This window comes from Leucoraja erinacea, chromosome 1 (assembly GCF_028641065.1).
Source record: "Leucoraja erinacea ecotype New England chromosome 1, Leri_hhj_1, whole genome shotgun sequence".
In the NCBI taxonomy this organism is placed as follows: Eukaryota; Metazoa; Chordata; class Chondrichthyes; order Rajiformes; family Rajidae; genus Leucoraja; species Leucoraja erinaceus.
The window spans coordinates 108,138,279-108,158,457 of NC_073377.1; the positions used below are offsets into that span (position 1 = coordinate 108,138,279).

Consider the following 20,179-nt stretch of genomic DNA (forward strand, 5'->3'; position numbering starts at 1 on the left):
TGTGAATGCGTGAAATGCTCAGCAGATCCGGCCTCATATATGAGAAAAGAAGTTAACATTTCAGGTTCAAAACTCTGTCAGAACTGGGATGAAGGCAAAAGAAGCCCATCAAGGGGCAGAGAAGATAGCGGTGGGAATGTCTCTCAGTGGTTAAAACTGGGGCAACCATGCAGATATTCTGGGGTTAAAACTGGGGCGACCATGGGGAGACAAGGTTATCTGGTCAATGAGTGAATCAGAGCAGTTAGAGAGTGAGAACATAGACAGAAGAATGTAGGGATTTTGAAATGCTGGGCAGCAGGACATCCCAGCAGTCAGGCTGGACATGTCCACCACTGCGACACAAAATACAAGCTGAGCCAATATCACAGATGGATGACTGACACACACAGAAATCTAATTACCTGAAGTTGTAGAATTCAGTATTCAGCCCAAAAGGCAGCAACAAGCCCAGATGGAATATAAGGTGCTGCTCCTCAAGCTTGTGTTTGATGCCACAGTATTGGGCCACAGACTAGGAGGTTAGAAAGGGAATCAGATGGTGATTTCAAGTGGTAGGCAATGGGAAGCTCAGGCTTGCCCCTGAAAACTAAACGCTAAGTACAGCAGCTACCTAAGCTGCATTTGGTACCTCCACTACATGTTGCGTATGCTGCATGCAGTGCATTAAATTGAAAGATGTCCAAGTAAATCACAACTTTAAGGGTGGAACAGGAGACTGAACCAGGTACACACAAAGGAAATGTCCCTACAAAATACTGAAACCAGTGGAGAGGAGAAGATGTAATCGCTTTGAAAGTGATAGAAAGTGCGAAGAATGATCACTTGAATGTGAAGGCTGGTCGGGTGGAAGGTGAGGACCTGGAAAACTTTATCCTTAGACACCATAATTGGAGTAAATATCAAGGAGGTGGAGAAATTGGTGCATTAAAACATAGAACAGGACAGCACAGAAACAGGCCCTTCAGTCTACAATGTTTGTGCCAAATTATGATGATGTCAAACGGATCTCTCTGCCTGTACACGATTCATACATATATCTCTGTTCCCTACCCTTTCCTGTGCTCATCTAAAACAATCTTAAACTCTAAAGGGCCTGTCCCATTTGGGCGTCATTTGCGCGCCATGCAGATGGCATGTGAAGATATTGTACATCCCAAAATCCTGGGGCGTCGCACGTGACCGTGCGTCACTGCCTACGTCACCACGCACTATGCGCGCGTAATGCGCACCATGCTCGTCTTGACGCGTAAATGATATCGCGTAAATTACTCGCAAATGACGTCAAAGTGGGACAGGCCCTTAACCCTAATGCAATCTGTTTCAGGCCCCCACCACTCTCTGTGTAAAAAAACTAGCCCAGCACATCTCCATTAAACTTTCCTCATCTCAGCTATGTCTTCTATTGTTGGACATTTCCACTCTGGGGAAAAGGTTCTGACATTCTACCCTATTTGTGCCTTTCATTATGTTATATGTCTATCGTCTTCCCTTTTCATGCCACTTTTCATTTCACTACACATCTCGTATGTGTATGTGACGAATTGACTGGACTTGAACATCGGACATTCCACAGTAAACAATCCATGTTTATCTAACCACTCCTTGTAGCTGAAACTCCCTAATCTAGGCAGCTTCTGGTAAACCTCCTCTGCACCTTTTCCAAATCCTCCACATCTTTCCTGTAATGGGACGATCAGAAAAGCACGCAATACTCCACATGCGGCCCAAAACAAAGTATTATAGAGCTGTATCATGACTTCCTGACTCGTACTCAATGCCCCGAGCAATTAAGTCAAGCATACCAACGTCTTCTTCATCACCCAATCTACTTGTGCTGCCACTTACAGGGAGCTATGAACTTGAACTCCAAGATCCCTCTGCACTTCAATATTGTTAAGGGTCTCCCCTTACATTCAGCCTCCCAAAGTGCAACACCTCACACTTGCTCGGGTTACACTCCATCTGCCATTTCTTCACCCATTTCTGCAGCTGGTCAATATCGCACTGCATCTTCTGACAGCATTCCTCACTGTCTGCAACTCCTCCAATTTTAGTGTTGTCAGAAAACCTACTCACCAGTCCATCTACATTGACATCCAAGTCATGTACATGTATTCCAAACAGCAGAGGAACGCCACTCCTGTGGCATTTACTTGTTTATTTGTAGAATACAGTATCCATTCTTTTGCAGTAATTTGGATGGAACAAAAATATAACTATGGATTGATGTAAATTAATTAGGGCTGCTTCCTAACCCAGTAATAATGCTGCCTGCATGCATTGAGGCACGTATACATTTACACAGAATAACGACCAAAGAAACATTCTTCAGTAAATTAAACTCTCTGCAGCCTCCTTTCTGATATCCAGAAAGATATACATCTTGCTTCCCTTTTGTTGGTGGAACCAGCTCTCTACTTAATTAGTTTAACATGATTCCTAGTCAAAAAGCTGCTGTAAAATATGATAATCAAATTATGCTGCAGGTATGGAACTATAAAACTCCAAGTCTCTCATTTTATTGTGTAAAAACCAATCACATTGAACTCGTGTTACTGGGCATAGTGCGCAGAATGGCAGTGCTAAGGAATGGAACAACAGAATTGACAAATAAGTCTCCAAAGATTGATAGGAATAGTCAGAATACAGGAGAATGAATTGACAAGGTCATGAGGATTATTGGTGATTTGGAAAACAATAATGGAGGAAAATGTGACATTTTCCAAATGATTGCAGCAAAATAAAAAAATCAGTGGAAAATATTTTAGGAAATAAAAATGAAAATTTAAATAGTAATGTATGGGTAATATAATCAATTAGACCCTATTACTATCATGGCATATGTTAAATATTGTCATTGCTTATCTTTATCCCAGTTGCCTTATCTTAATCAGCAATTCAACATAATTAACATTTAATGTTGCAAATAAAGGAAAGGAAAAAAGCAGGAATTACAGGACAGAAACTAATAGTAAAAGACAATTAGGACCACGCTGTATATAAATAGGCAAGATACTGGTTTGACATTCAATTATGGGATTCAAAAAGTTAAGCTCTATCGAGACACAGAACTTAACTATTTTAAATCCTGACAGGATCCTCGCCTATAGGTAGGTAACAAGACACAAGCACTTCAGCACATTTGTATTACATCCTTATAAAAAATACCTCTTTCATTTTCCAATTCACTTTGTTACAGACTACAATTTAATACACAGTTTAACAAGGATCGGAAAATATGAGCGAACATTTATAATGTTCATCGACACATGAGGAATTAACAAAAGGAATGGATGGGAAGGAGAGCAACATGGGGATTTTCTTGCTGTGCTGAACATGTACATTCCCAGCAATGACAACATTCACAACACCAAGCCACAAAACATCACACATTTACATTTAGCAAATATGATATATGTAAAACATATAAGGGAGAAAGATGGTAGGGTATAAAAAAAGTGTAAGGAATGCTGTAAAAGGTTGCAAGGAATAAGCAAGGAGGCATCCAGTAAATTCTTCACTGAACATTTTGTTTGTCTCTCCTACCCAAGGAATTTGGTTCCTGATGGCCCAAGCTGCAGGATTCGGCTAACCAAGCTTTCTCCCTCATTTAGAGGGGGAGGAGAATTAGGAAGATGCAGTTTACTGATTAAATCCAAAGCAGCAGAGGAAGAGAGAAGATGAAAATGATAAAACCAACACATATTCACTTTTGTTCCTGATTGTTTTTTTGTTAGTCACAACTTTATTGGTTGCTAAAATCTAAGTTATAAAAATGCAATGAATTAATTTCTTTTCAGTTTCTTCAGGGATTTTATAAGAGACTGATCAAAAGGTTTATTGCTTAGTAAGAGATGACCAGTTATTGTTTATAATCATTCAATTATTACATGTGACTCTGAGGAGTTAAAACAGCCAACTGGAAATTTATTCAGCAATTGCCTACTGGGAAATTAGTGAAAACTATGAGTAATCACAAAAGGTAAATTATTCCTCCTTTAGTTTCCCGATGTCTGCCAATCTACTTCATTCTTAGCTTATTGAAGTCTGCACTTCATTGCAGTGGGCATGAATTTTTTAGACATCACTGTTCCATTATAAGTAAGGTCTGTCAGAGAGTAGGCCAGAAGCATGTGGGCAGATATTAGATTAGGAAGTAAAATGCAATGATCAATTCTTTTCCACTTCAATGTTAGTACAAATGTCCACATGCAAAACTATTATCATTTTGACTATTCATTCATTAATGTTTATGTAGCTTTCCATAGTAATTAGAAGGTGATTCCCTGTTTAAATAAGTAGTTTTACTAATTGATTGAGTTGCTTGGACCTAGTTAAACTCTCAGTCTTAAATTCGCAGTTTTAATTTAATATGATCTTTATGTTGGTAATACTAATAAAACCTATAACAACATTTAGAAGTTATTTGAACTTTGAGGGATGTGGGCCAAACGTGGCCAAATGGGACCAGCGTAGATGGAGCATCTTGGTCAGCATGGACACAATGAATCAAATGGTCTGTTTGCATGCTGTATGACTAATCAGGATTTAAATCCATTTACTAGGCAGTCCCATTCATTGCAGTGGAGAGAGAAAGGATTACAAGGACAAGACGTGAAGATGGGAAGGTGGGGTTGTTAATCAAAATGAGAATTTAATGGCTGCTTTTGAATGTCTAAATTCTGATGTTCCCATATGCTAATATAAAATTTGTAACATTTAGCCTCAATGACATATTAAAAAGTTATTTTACTTACTATAATTTAGAATTTTTCCTTTTTACAAAATAACCTGCTAATAACTTTGTGGGCCACCATTTATGATATTTTTTATGTATTTTGTTTACTTTGTATGAACAATTCACATTTCACACTTTGCCATGTTTAAAAGAAAAGTACCAAAAGTGCATAATGTACTTCTTGTAATTAACACAAAATACCATAATATCACACTACCCAGGTCTACAGACAAGCACATTCTTGCATATCAACAGGCTGGCCCAAAGCATATGACATGTACTGACAAAGTAATCTTTTAATTCTCAATAGAATAATGTATCTTTAAATTTATCAAAATTACTTAAATGCTAATTGCTTTAAAACAAAAGAGGCAATTTTAAATAAAGCAAAAGATAAATTTGGTGGCACGTGTAATTTGCAAATTGAGGAACTTACCCAAGGAATTGAGCACCTGATGGTCCAACTTCAATTAACCTGCTGGCATGACCCTCTCCTTCCACCATAGGAGGCATTGTGGCCAGTCTGTGACGTTTAACCAGGCGGCAAGTGACACGGGTTGGAGCTGTGCATTTCCGAGGGGGAATGATAATGCGAAGTCCGTTATGGCGACAGCCTCGCATAGATCCTCCCCGAGCATCCACCATGAAACTAACCAGAAAGCTGGAATAAACACAAAGACTTTGTCATCCACTTCATAATCAGAGATTATCGTTTAGGTTTGTAGCGCGGGATGTGCAGCATTTACGTGTGGCAGAATACAGATGGTGAAAAGAAACAGCAACTCAACCTGTAGCAAAAAGGAATATATGTAGGCATAACGTTACAGAGTTGTGGCAGATTCAAAGGTGCCACCTGAATGGACTCTGCTGGAGTTGATTCTCTTAGTTTTAGTTTAGTGATACAGCGCGGAAACAGGATGTTCGGTCCACCGAGTCCACACCGACTCACACGCTAACACTATCCTACACACACTAGGGACAATTTACAATTATACCAAGCCAAATAACCTACAAACCTGTATGTCTTTGGAGTGTGGGAGGAAACCGTTGATCCTGGAGAAAACCCACGCAGGTCATGGGGAGAACATACAGACTCCGTACAGACAAGCACCTGTAGGATTGAACCCGGGTCTCTGCCGCTGTAAGGCAGCAACTCTACCACTGTGCCACCGTACCACTTTCTATTTGGTAGACCAGGTAACATTTCCAATAGTGGTTATGGAGTCATGCAGCACAGAAACAGGTATTTTGGCTCAACTTGTCCATAATGACCAAGGTGCTCCATCTAAGCAAATACCATTTGGTTCATATATCTCTCCAAATATTTCCTATCCATGTACCAAGGACAGCAGGTGGAAAAGTTGTCTGGTTAGACAGAAATAAATTTAGTAAAGACTGTGCTAGCCAGATTAGGATCAATCACAGTGTTAACCTTTATACCATGTTATACAAATGTCACAGGTGCATTAGCAGTTTATTCTGGGCAATACTGCCAAATATTAAAGGATTTCCTGACATACTTATACTAACCAAAACATGAGAGCTATTTTTGTTTCATAGTTTTAGTAGGAAGATAAAATAAAATCAGTAATAGGACAAAATCTTCTTAATTGACTTGCTTTATACATTTACCTGAGCTTCAGATTATTCAGGCGTATCTTGACATATGGACTAATTACCTAATACCACAGAATACTTCTTCAAAATTGTCGAAAAATGAAGTGAAAAGCACAAAACAATATGACTGTCTTTCCATATTTTAAGACATTTTAAAATGGAGTTTGAGTAAGATTGTACATTTTTTTCTGATGTTATCCATCAAATATCAATGTAATCGTTAGAAATATGGCATTATTTTGTGTTTGAAGTTCCTGCAGTACTTTGTACAGGTTTATTTTAAATACAGTGCATCAATTCCTGGGCAAGAAATTAACACAATGACTGAATCACCAAGGCAAATGTCCACAAATTGCTGGAATAACTCAGTGGGTTAGGCAGCATCTCCGGAGGACAGGAATAGGCAACATTTTGGGTCGAGACCCTTCTTCTGACCGAATGTAGCGTAGGTCAGAAAACTGGAAGAGAGGAGGGGGAGAAGAACAAAACCAGGCAAGTGATAGCTGGAGTGTTTAAGAAGGAACTGGCAGATGCTGGAAAATCGAAGTGATGGGTGGATCTAGGTAAGGAAGATTTGATTGGCAGACTTTATTGGGGGTGAAGGCCAGAAATGAAAAGACAAAAGCCTGTGACCCTAGGGAGAATGACGGTGGTGCAGGAATGGCAGGTGTTTCTGTGAGTCATTCGGAAGAGGCAGGATCTTTTCATTCCAGAGAGGAAGACACATACCAACGGGAGAAGGAGATGACCATGTCTGACAAGAGAAGTCAAAAACAGCACGAAAGCAAAAGAGAAGGCATATAGTATGCAAAGATTAGTGGGAAGCTGGAGGATTTTGAAGCTATTAAAAACCAACAGAAGGCAACTGAAAAAGGACTAAGGAGAAAGAAAAGATGAAATATGAAGGCAAGCCAGCCAATAATATACATGAGGATACCAAATGCTTTTTCAGTTATATAAATAGTAAAGGAGGACTGCAGGAAAATGAAGCTGGAGAAGTAATAATGGGGAACAAAGAAATGGCAGATGAACTGAATAATGGAAGACACCAGCGACATGCCAGCCATTCAGGAGAGTCAGGAGGCAGAAGTGACTGCAGTCACTATTATTAAGCAGAAGGCCTTTGGGATGCGAAAAGATCTGAATTTGGATAAGTCACCTGGATCAGATGGACAACCCAGAAAGAGGTAGCTGCAGAGATTGTAGTGATAACATCACTACAATCTCTGCATTACTAGTGATAACATAGAGCCTGGACATATAGAGCAGTTACACCACAAGACCAGGCCCTTCAGCCCACAATTGGTGAACTGAACATGATGCCATTAAACTGATTTTATCTCCCTGTACATGATCCATATCTCTCTATTCCCTGCACTTCCATGTGCCCATCTGAAAGTCTATTAAAGGCCACTGTCGTATCTGCCTCCACTTCCATCCCAGACAATGCTTTCCAGGCCCCTGTTATTTTGTGTAAAAAAACTTGCCCCGTATGTCTCCATGAAACCTTTCCCCTCTCACCTTATAACTATGCCCTCTAGTATTGGACATATCCACCCAGGGAAAAGAGATTCTGATTGTCCACTCTATCTATGCCTCTCATAACTTTGTATACTTCTATCAAGTTTCCCTTCAACCTCTGACATCCCAGAGAAAACAATCCAAGTTTATCCAACCTCTCTTTCTGTAGCTGATGCCCTCTAATCCAGGCAACACCCTTTCCAAAGCCTCCACATCTGGATGAGATTTTTGGGGTACTTGGAAGAACATGATAAAACAAGTTGAAGTCAGAGTGGTTTTGTTAAGGGGAGATCTTTGCCTGATAAACTTGTTGGAATTCTTTGAGGATAGACAAAGGAGAGTCAGGAGATTTTGTTTACTTGGATTTTCAGAAGGCATTTGATAAGGTACTGCACATAAGGTTGCTCAACATGATAGAAGCCTATGGTATTACAGGCAAGGTAACAACATAGATAGAAGATTGGCTGACTGGTAGAAGACAAAGAGCGGAAATAAAAGCCGTCTTTTGTGGTTTACTAATGGTGGCTAGTTGCGTTCTGTAGGGGTGGTGTTTTAGTTTAGAGATGTAGCATGGAAGCAGGCCCTTCAGCCTACTGGGCCCCAGTGAGACCACATCTGGTGTATTGTGTGCTGTTTTGGTCCCCAAATTTGAGGACGAACATTCTTGCTATTGAGGGAGTTGGTTCACAAGGTTAATTCCCCGGATGGCGGGACTGTCATATGCTGAGAAAATGGAGCGGCTGGAATTGTATAATGTATACTCTGGAATTTAGAAGGATGAGAGGGAATCTTATTTAAACATATAAGATTATTAAGGGTTTGGACACGCTAGAGGCAGGAAATGTTGGGGGAGTCCAGAGCCAGGAGCCACAATTTAAGAATAAGGGGTAAGCCATTTAGAACGGAGATGAGGAAACACTTTTTCACACAGAGAGTTGTGTGTCTGTGGAATTCTCTGCCTCAGATGGTGGTGGAAGCCGGTTCTCTGGATACTTTCAAGAAAGAGCTAGATTGGGCTCTTAAAGATAGCAGAGTCAGGGGCTATGGGGAGAAGGCAGGAACGTGGTACTGATTGTGGATGATCAGCCATGATCACATTGAATGGCGGTGCTAGCTCGAAGGGCCGAATGGCCCACTCGTGCACCTATTGTCTATTGTCCATGCCTCAGGTATACTGTTTACTGGTGATCTACTGGGTTCTATGGTATCCCACTTTCTTACCCTTTCCCTACACAAAAGGGGTAAATTTTGACAGATGCCAAACAAGCCCGCACGTCTTTGGAATGGGGGAGGAAACCAGAACACCTAGAGAAAACTTATTTGGTCACAGGGAGGACGTGCACGCTCCACTCAGACAGCACCCAAGGTCTGGATTGAAGGGGGGTATCTGGCGCTGTGAGGCAGCAGGGTTAACAGCTCTGCTACTGTGCTGTCACTCTGTTGAGACCACTACCTTTCATGTCTTATGTTAATGATCTGGATGATGGAATTGATGGCATTTTGGTCAATTTTGTGGATGATACGAAGATACATACAGAGTCTGCAGAAGAACTTGGACAGGCTGGGAGAGTGGGCAAAGAAGGTGGCAAATGGAATACAGCGTAGCAAAATGTATGGTCATTGACTTTGGCAGAAGGAATAAAGGTATAGACTATTCCCTAAATGAAAATGGTTCAAAAATTGGAGGTGCAAAGTGACTTGGGAGTGCAGGTACAGGGTTTCCAAAAGGTTAATATGCAGGTTGGGTCGATAGGAAGGAAGGCAAGTGCAATATTAACATTCATTTCGAGAGGGCTAGAATCTAAAAACAAGTATGTAATGCTGTGGCAATACAAGATGCTGGCCAGGCCATATTTGGAATATTGTGAGAAGTTTTGGGCCCCATATCTGAGGAGGGATGTGCTGACATTGTCGGGGGGGCCAGAGGAGGTTTCCGAGAATGATCCCAAGGATGATCGGTTTAACGTACAAGGGGTGTTTGACGGCCCTGGGTCTGTACTCGCTGGAGTTTAGAAGGATGAGGGGGGGATCTCATTCAAACCTACGGAGAAATGAAAGGGCTAGGTAGCTTGGATGGAGGAGCTTACGACCATGGAGGAGCTTATGACAGCATCAGAAAAAATGATTTTTTTTTAGCTAGCGGGCAGTGAAACTGCAATGAATTGCCACAGATGGCCGATGAGGCCAAGTTATTGGGTATTGTTAAAGCAGGGAATGATAGGCTCTTGATTACTAAGGATGTCAACGGTTATGGGGGGGGAAAGCAGGAAAATGAGGTTGAGAGGGGAAAATGGATAAATGATCGAATGGCGAGCACACTCGATGGGCAATATGACCTAATTCTGCTGCTATGTCTTACGGTGTGATGAGGAGATGAGGAGTGAAGACGTGTGAAACGTGGTCAGAGGAAGGGATGTAGGTGGAAGGAGGCAGGGAGGAGAAGGAGAAACAGGGGCAGGATTGTGGGAAAGGTAGGTGCGCATCCAGGTGGTCACAGGGAAGTGAGAATGGAAAGGGGGGGGAACGGACTCACTATGGCATTGGAGTAGGCCCAGGACAGAAAGACCATGATGGACGGGAAGGAGAGTTAAAATAGTTACCAACCAGGAGATCCAGCAGACCTTGGCGGACCGAGCACAAATATTTGGTGAAATGGTCGCCTAGTATTAGCTTGGTCGATGTTAAGGCCACATTAGGAGTACTGACTACAGTAGATGTGGTTAGAGGAAGTGCATGTGAATCTTGGTCTCCGCTGCTAGGGTCACTGGATGGATATACTGGAGGAGGTGTAGGGACAGGTATTACATCTGCTATTGCAATGGAAAGTACCTGGGAGAGGATGGTTTGGGTGGGAAGGGATGAGTGAACCAAGGGGTTGCAGAGGGAGTGGTCTCTGCAGAAAGCAGAAAGTGGTCGGGATGGGAACATGTGACTGGTGGTGGGATCACATAGGAGGTGACAGATGTGGTGGGTGTGGAGGCTGATGGAATGAAAGGTAAGGACCAGGGGAACTCCACTACCAGAGTGAGGCCACATGCAAACTGGAGGAACAACACCTCATCTTCCCCTCACGTAGCTTATAACCAAACAGCAAGAACATTAAATTCTGCAATTATCGGTCACTAACCAACAAACAAGCTTCCTCCCTTTTCCCCCTCTCTCCACTCTGCCAATCAAACTGCCCTCACCTATCATTTGCCTGGCTTTGTCCTGCCGCCACCCCTCACCCAGCTTTCTGCCCCCAAATACAATTAGTCTGAGAAAGGGTCGCAATACAAAACATTGCATATTCATGTTCTCCAGATATAGAACTAATGTGAACATGCGATCGATGGTTGGCATGAACATGTTGTATATCTGGACTTCAGCCACGCATTTGCCAAGTTTCCACATGGTAGGCTGCTCTGGAAGGTTAGATCACGTGGGATCCAAGGAGAGATAGCTGAATGGATAGAAAATTGACTTCATGGAAGGAAGCAAGCAGAAGGTGATGGTGGAAGGTTGCTTCTCGGACAGGAGGTCTGTGACTAATGGTGTGCCTCAGGGTTCGGTGCTGGGCCTACAATATATGAATGATTTGGATGAGATCTTACATGGCAAGAATAGCAAGTATGCTGATGATACAAAAGTGGGTGGTATTGCAGATAGTGAAGACGGTTGTCAAAAATTGCAGCAGGGTTGTGCAGGTGGGCTGAGGTAAGGTTTATGAAATTTAATACAATGTGAGATGTTTGTAAAGTCCAACAAGGGCAGGTCCTATGTAGTAAAGGGTAGTGCTCTGGGGTGTGTTATAGAACAGAGAGGTATTGGAGTGCATGTACATAGTTTCTTGTCACAGATAGATAGGGTGGTCAAAAAGGCTTTTGGTACATTGGCCTTCATCTGTATTGTATCAGAGTTGGGAGGTCATGTTACAGTTATAAAAGACGATGGTGAAGCCACATTTATAGTATTGTGGCGAGTTCTGGGCACCATGTTATATGAAAGATGTTGTTAAGTTGGAAATGCTACAGAGAAGATTTACGAAGATGTTGCCAGGATTCAAGGGTCTGAGTTGAAAGGAGAGGTTGAGCAGTCTGGGACACTATTCCTTGGAGCGCAGGAGGATGAGGAGGGATCTTATAGAGCTGTATAAGACCATGACAGGAATAGATCAAGTAGATGCATAGTCTCTTCCCCAAAGCAGGGGAATCGAGAACCAGAGGACATGATTTACGGTGACCGGGAAAAGATTTAATCGGAATCAGAGGGGTAGGTAACTCTTTCACACAAAGGGTAATGGAGGTAGCCGAGGCAGGGACTATCACAACATTTAAGAAATAATTAGACATGTACATGGATAGGACAGGTTTAGAATGATACGAGCCAAGCGCAGACAAGTGGGACATTTTGGTCGGTGTGAGCTATAGACAATAGGTGCAGGAATAGGCCATTCGGCCCTTCGAGTCAGCACCGCCATTCAATGTGATCATGGCTGATCATCCACAATCAGTACCCCGTTCCTGCCTTCTCCCCATATCCTCTGACTCTACTATCTTTAAGAGCCTTATCAAGCTTTTTCTTGAAAATACCCAGAGAGCTGTCCTCCACCGCCCTCTGGGCCAGAGAATTCCACAGACTCACAACTGTGTGAAAAAGTGTTTCCTCATCTCCATTCTAAATGCCTTACCCCTTATTGTTAAACCATGGCCCCTGGTTCTGGACTCCCCCAACATTGGGAACATGTTTCTTGCTTCTAGCGTGTCCAAACCCTTAATAATCTTATATGTTTCAATAAGCCCCTCTCATCCTTCTAAATTCCAGAGTATACAAGCCCAGTCGCTCCATTCTTTCAGCATATGACAATCCCGCCATCCCGGGAATTAACCTTGTGAACCTACGCTGCACTCCCTCAATAGCAAGAATGTCCTTCCTCAAAGCAGGGGACCAAAACTGTACACAATACTCCAGGTGTGGTCTGTACAACTGCAGAAGGACCTCTTTGCTCCTATACTCAACTCCTCTGGTTATGACAGCCAACATGCCATTCGGTTTCTTCACTGATTGCTGTACCTGCATGCTGACTTTCAGTGACTGATGAACAAGGACCCCGAGATGCCGTTGTACTTCCCCTTTTCCCAACTTAACACCATTTAGATAATAATCTGCCTTCCTGTTTTTGCTACCAAAGTGGATAACCTCACATTTATCCACATTAAACTGCATCTGCCATGCATCTGCCCACTCCCCCAACCTGTCCAAGTCTCCCTGCATTCTCATAGCATCCTCCTCACACTTCACACTGCCACCCAGCTTTGTGTCATCTGCAAATTTGCTAATGTTACTTTGAATCCCTTCATCTAAATCATTGATGTATATTGTAAATAGCTGCGGTCCCAGCACCGAGCCTTGCGGTCACAGCACCGAGCCTTGCGGCACCCCACTAGTCACTGCCTGCCATTCTGAAAGGGACCCGTTAATCCCTACTCTTTGTTTCCTGTCTGTCAACCAATTTTCTATCCATGTCAGCACCCTACCCCCAATACCATGTGCTCTAATTTTGCCCACTATTCTCCTATGAGGGACCATATCAAATGCTTTCTGAAAGTCCAGGTACACTACATCCACTAGGTCTCCCTTGTCCATTTTCCTAGTTACATCCTCAAAAAATTCCCGAAGATTAGTCAAGTGTAGCGGCACCAAATGTGGTGAATAAGGCCAGATGTCAGGCAGATTCAAACAGTAGTTTTATTCAGGTGTTACATGTTAAGTTGTTCCGCTAATGTAATTGTCATTGCTGCTGTAGCTGAGCGAGGTTGTTCTCTCAGGCTCAGCTACCTGTTGACTCCCTTGGTCTCAAGGTGAGATAAGCTTAAGTAGCAGGACACTCCCCTAGGCCGTGGTGTCGCGTGCCAGCCCTCGTAGCTACTGACGAGGGTTCAACCGTTCAACCATAAGTGGCCTGTGTATCAGCTGACGCCACACAAGCATGATTTCCCCTTCGTAAATCCATGCTGACTCGGACTGATCCTGTTACTGCTATCCAAATGTTCTATAATTTCATCTTTTATTATTGACTCCAGCATCTTCCCCACCACCAATGTCAGGCTAACTGGTCTATAATTCCCTGTTTTCTCTCTCCCGCCTTTCTTAAAAAGTGGGATAACATTAGCTACCCTCCAATCCACAGGAACAGATCCTGAATCTATAGAACATTGGAAAATTATCACTAATGCGTCCACAATTTCTAGAGCCACTTGCCCAAGTACCCTGGAATGCAGACCATCAGGCCCTGGGGATTTATCAACCTTCAGTCCCATCAGTCTACCCAACACCATTTCCTGCCTAATGTGGATTTCCTTCAGTTCCACCGTCACCCCAGATCCTCTGGCCACTAGTACACCAGGAAGATTGTTTGTGTCCTCCTTAGTGAAGACGGATCCAAAGTACCTTTTCAACTCATCTGCCATTTCTTTTTTCCCCATAATAAATTCACCTTTTTCAGTCTTCAAGGGTCCAACTTTGGTCTTAACTATTTTTTTCCTATTCACATACCTAAATAAGCTTTTACTATCCTCCTTTCTATTCTTGGCTAGCTTACCTTCGTACCTCATATTTTCTCCCCGTATTGCCTTTTTAGTTATCTTCTGTTGCTCTTTAAACATTACCCAGTCCTCTTGTTTCCCGCTCATCTTTGCTATGTTGTACTTCTTCTCTTTTATTTTTATACTGTCCCTGACTTCCCTTGTCAGCCACGGTCGCGTCTTACTACCCTTAGAATCTTTCTTCCTCTTTGGAATGAACTGAACCTGTACCTTTTGTATTATTCCCAGAAATACCTGGACCAGATTGTATTTCCAGAAATACAAGCTAGTTGGGCCGAAGGGCCTACTTTCCTCGCTGTATGACTATGATGGACTGAAGGGCCAGTTTCCATGCTGCATCTTGAAAATTAAACTAAAACTAAACTAATAATGAGTCAAAATCACACTTTTCCACAAAAATATTACTAGATTATATAGTTCAGTATGTTCATTGTTTCGAGTTAAAAGTTAAAGAATGCAAAACACTAATAATTTCAGATTTAGATTGCAACTTGTTTTTGGATCACTAATCACAGTCAAAGCAATAGCTCCATCCCATTCTGTACTCCCAAAGAGGTCATGAATTAAAGGTTTTCCTTACAAACCAAAAGAAAAATATACCAAAAAGGATATCCCAATAAGAAATTAGTTTTGTTATTTCTTGCACGCCTATGAGAAAATGATACCTCAAAGGATACTCAGAAGATATCAAAGCAACTCATGAAGTAATGGCAAATGAACATTGTTAAATCATTAGTAATATTTCAATCAAGCAACTGTTCCGCATTGTTGTTACTTAATATACAAGAAGTGTGGAGATGATTCTTGGAAATGTTCTTGCCATTTTAATTATTCTAAAGTATAAAAAATAATTTGTAATTTAAAGCCTTATGACATTCTAATTGGAAGCATTATTTTTAATTTTAACATTACATTTTCTGTTGCCACTGCTGGAAAGCATCTCATACGAAGTGATTTCATTCTGATAAATTATCTGTACAATCGACTGAAACACTATCTACAAAAACATTAGCAACCGAGGCAGCAATCCCATTTATAGTCATCTCAGCACAAATTGTATAAAAAGAAAAATCACTTCACTGATCTGCATTATCGATGCCCTTAACCTTAGCAGTGAAAATCTGTATGAAATGACATAAGCTTTTTAAGTGCAATACTTGGAGAGCAACTAGTTATTTAAAAGACACCTCATAAAAACACAATTATTATTGGGTTGTCAACCCTTTACAATGGTTGCTTAATGGTAACCATGAAGTTCCAACGTTTGTGAAATGTTTTCATGTTTGTGAAAATATTCTTTCCACACAGCAACTGTCTAAACTGTTCCTCTTCTATCACCCCCAGTATATGACATACATTTCTTTTCCTCTGAATTTAAAAGGAGAATAAGAATTTGGTGCAAGTTTTTGCTGGCGAAAAAAGTCTTATAATAGCACAAGAGGCCATTTGAGCCACTGTGCCCATACTACCTCCTGGGGAATAATCTCATTAGTTCCATTGCCCATCTCGTTACCTCCCTTACTTATGCAAATCCATCTCACATGCTCATCAACTTCCATTTGATTATTTTTGCCATGCATTTACTTTGAGTGTACGCTACCATAGGTAATTAATCTACCAGCATTACTTTGGGACATGGGGGTAAATTCACACTGTCACAGAGGAAACATGCTAACCCCACACACACACACACACTATCTGAGGTTAGGATCAGGCCTGCAAGCTGTGACACAGCAGTACCTGCTGTGCCTCCATGCTGCCCTATGACTACCAGGCTAGAAAACAATATTGTTTTAAATATTTATTAATGGCACTTGCATTTGGTTAATGCATCCATAATAGACAAAGCATTGAAGACATTTTGAGGCGAGATTAAAGAGGGCAGCAAACAAAGTAAATGGAGCCACGCCGAAATCCACGATGCAAATCATCACCTTGATTCACTGTCAGCGACTGGAGAAGAATAGCTGAAACAGAACATGTATGTAAGCACATGGAAAGCAGAGCATTAGAAAACCAACAGAATTACTCGAGAAGCCACATTACCATGATAACTCAGGATTATGACAGGCAATTGGCAGGAAGAGTGTGAAAAGCAGTTGTCAGGAGAGCAAGATTAATGTTGATCTTTATTGGTGATGGCTTCCAGGCTAACGGACAAGTAGAGAATTTCAGAAAAAGAAGTAAAAAAGATGAAGGGGCAACGCGTCTCTTGGTGGGAAAGGAAAAGAAAGGAAAGGCAAGAGGGACAGGAGGGAAGAGGTTTCCTTGTGGAGCCTGCTTAGCTCTAACAAGAAAGCAGCAGCAACCCTCTGCTCAAGACCAATCAAATACCCCCAGAGTCACATTTATTTAATTAGATTCTGATCACCAATAGTGCGTGAGATCCCACTGATTCAGTTGGATCTTAAACTTGAACTCTTCAGGTTAATCACAAGCTGTTTAGTGTTGAGATTTGTGCAGATGGTTAACCTGTTAATTGATTTGTTTCAATTGTCAGAGTTTTGCTAAAGGAGAGGATTAAAATGTAATCTCATGTCCCTATAACAATAACAATTAGAGGACTTTAAATATTTATCCTCAACAAGCAAATAATCATGTGGCAGATCGCAGGTCTTGATTCAATAAAGTCTTTTGTTTAAAAAAAACAGGATCATTTACTTTGTTTGCTCATTATGACTTTGACAACAGATCACCGATCCAACAATGGGATAACCTAACAAGGTTTAATTTAAGGTAGACAAAAGTGCTGGAGAAACTCAGCGGGTGCAGCAGCATCTATGGAGCGAAGGAAATAGGCAACGTTTCGGGCCAAAACCCTTCTTTAGATTTAAATTTAAAATTAAACTGTGAACAATTAACTGTAAAGAGATTCTTAAATAGGCATAGAAAGATATGATCCTATTGTGGACAAATGGGATTAGTGCAGACAGGCAAAAAGGTTTGAATTCATGTGGTGGGCCAAAGGGTTTATTTCTTTGTTGTATAACTCTATATCCTCTATCTTTTTCTCCATCTCTATCTCTTTTTCTGTTCAGTGAAAGAAGATTCTACTAAATAATAAGTAATTGCATTGCAACAGACCGTTCCTTTAATTCTTTGGGGGATTTTCTCCTTGGTAAAGAATTTTCACAAAAATAATGCCTTACCGCAGTCTCAAACATATTGAAGGGTGGAAATTCCTCTTATTAGTGGGTGCGTGACTCAGACCTGAAAATCATCCTGAAAGCAGTTGTAACTTCGAGAAATTAAATTAGCTTCATTATTAGTGTCAAGTTTATTGATAGGTACCCAAAAAGTTGTTTGGGTGATGTGACAACAAAACATTTTTCTTGAAACTTGCAGGAACACAACATGTTTTCTGCCTGTCCCCCACAAAGAAAGCACCAAACCTACCTGCAGAGCAAATGGTATTGGAGGTTGAGGACAAAATTGCCATCAGATCCCATTAGAATCCAAATGGCAAAGGGAAATGGTCATTATAATTTTACCAGTTGTGGATGAGCATCCTAACCTACTATCCACATTTATCTTTATGATGTGGATTTGGTGGGATCTGGGTTGTTTGCTGGTAGGCAAGTAACCTGGACTATTTTATGTGCTTAACACCCTGAAAACACCGAATGTTTGGGCTTAATATCCCCTCCCGCCCTATCCCAAGACAGTCCAGACAGATAGGTTAAAAGTCTTCTCACCCTGCTGGCTGTAAGGTTCCTATGTCTTGCACCATCTTGCTCCAGTAGCTGAGGATAAGATACAAAGATGGGAGGCAGCAATGGGGGATTTAAAAAAGATGAATAAATGGAGGGGAACAATAAAGAAATGAGAAGTATTTCTAACCATAGCAACCCTGTCAATTTTATAGATACTGAAAATATTATTGCATTCAATACAACTAAAAAGACAATATGAGCCATTGATTTAAAAAAGATACCTCATGGGAAATATTTAGATTATTGAGTTTTGTACAGACAATATGCAATTAATGCTACCGGACCTTAAATGTGTTGGTTTCCTTATCAGCCTGATACACAAATTAATGATAAACGGTGAAAAATAATTTTTTTATGTCGAAGTGGAATGGATGTATTTCAAATTGAACTGAAACCGAGTTAAAATTGATGAATTTTTGTTAAAACTGTATAATGCCAAATAAATTCAAGATCAAGCTCCGCTTGCACAGCTGAGCCTTGGGGAGATGGATGTTTGATTATCCCCACCAAGTAACTCACTGATTTCTATTTCAATCAGATAGGATATCAGTCATCAATAGGATTTAGACATTCTACCCCGTTAAAAATGTTAGCAGAACTCAACATTAATTGCCTGGACTAATAGGATGGAAAACAGTAAATTGTGTCGCACAAAGTAATGTTGATAAACAGAGAGATTATTAGTCCAAATCCATCGGCAATAGGGTTGTTAAGAAACATATGGCTGATAGAAAGATAAAAAAGTACAATAACCATGGACAGAGTAGATAGTTAAAATCTTCTCCTCATGATAGTGGTATCTGATGCAAAAAGGTGTGTGAGAGGAAGGAATATTAAAGGGGATTTGAGAGGCAATCTTTTACACACAGTGGTTGATATCTGTAATGTGTGACCAGAGGAGGCGGTGGAATCAGATACAATGATAGGTTTAAGAGGCATTTGAAACTGGCACTTAAATAAATAATTCATAGATGGATTAAAATCCTAACGCAGGAGAATGGGAATAATGTAGATGGGCACAAATGTCAGCATGGAAGTTGGGGGCTGAACTCATCATTACTGTGCTGTATGAATCTGACTTCTGAATCTATGAATGTGTTTGGTCTGCTTAATCAGCACGTCCATCCATTACAATGCATGAGGTAATTCAGTTTTCACTTGCAGGACACTTTATCTGCAGAACTTTCAAACCAGGACCAAGACCTTGCTTGGTTGCTGGTGAGACGGATGTTCCCTTGAAGTACCACAGAATCTTAGCTGGGAATGAGGAAATCATCTACTTCCTGGAATGTGCAAGATTTCTTGGTAGTAGTTGAAGCGGTCTTTATTGAGGTTCATTCTGAATAGCCAGTTCCCAGGGATAGAGGTGTAGGAAGGAATTGCAGATGCCCTCTCACTGGGACAGGCAGCATCGCTGGAGAGAAGGAATGTGTGACGTTTCGGGTCGAGACCCTTCTTTCAATGCTGCCTGCCCCGTTCAATCGAGTTTAGTTTAGTTTAGAGATACAGCGCGGAAACAGGGCCTTCGGCCAACCAAGTCCGCGCCAGCCAGCAATCCCCGAACATTAAAGCTATCCTACACGCACTAGGGACAATTTACACTCATACCCAGTCCATTAATCTACAAACCTGTTTGTCTGGGGCATGGGAGGAAACCGAAGATTTGTTCGGCATGGACTTGTAGGGCCGAGATGGCCTGTTTCCGTGCTGTAAACCCGGAGAAAACCCATGCGGTCACAGGGAGAATGTATCAACTCCATACAGACAGCACCCGTGGTCGGGATTGAACCCAGGTCTCCGGCGCTGCAAGCGCTGTGAGGCCGATACTCTACCGCTGCACCACCGTGCCGCCCTTAACTGTTCCAGCATTTTGTGTCTATTCCAGGGATAGATACCGAGTCAAATATCAACTAGGATTAGAAGCTGTGTGGAGGATTCTCTCTCTGCATAACAGTAATTTTTTTTAATGCATGGAGATGCTTGTTACCATATGTTGTGGATTG

The 20,179-nt window shown here is 41.4% G+C and overlaps 1 protein-coding gene across 4 annotated transcripts in view; it reads right to left on the reverse strand.

Annotated features, from left to right (window-relative positions):
* The window catches only part of LOC129700480 (ankyrin-2-like), a 634,003-nt gene that overhangs the window by 100,623 nt on the left and 513,201 nt on the right, over positions 1–20,179 (reverse strand). For all 4 annotated transcript variants that reach the window (XM_055641008.1, XM_055640993.1, XM_055641017.1 and 1 more), the window contains 4 exons: positions 18,159–18,206; positions 16,398–16,430; positions 5,178–5,402; positions 3,550–3,648 (listed from right to left, as the gene is read on the reverse strand). In XM_055641008.1, the coding sequence (XP_055496983.1) occupies positions 3,550–3,648; positions 5,178–5,402; positions 16,398–16,430; positions 18,159–18,206 (405 nt within the window). The remainder of the gene's footprint in view (positions 1–3,549; positions 3,649–5,177; positions 5,403–16,397; positions 16,431–18,158; positions 18,207–20,179) is intronic.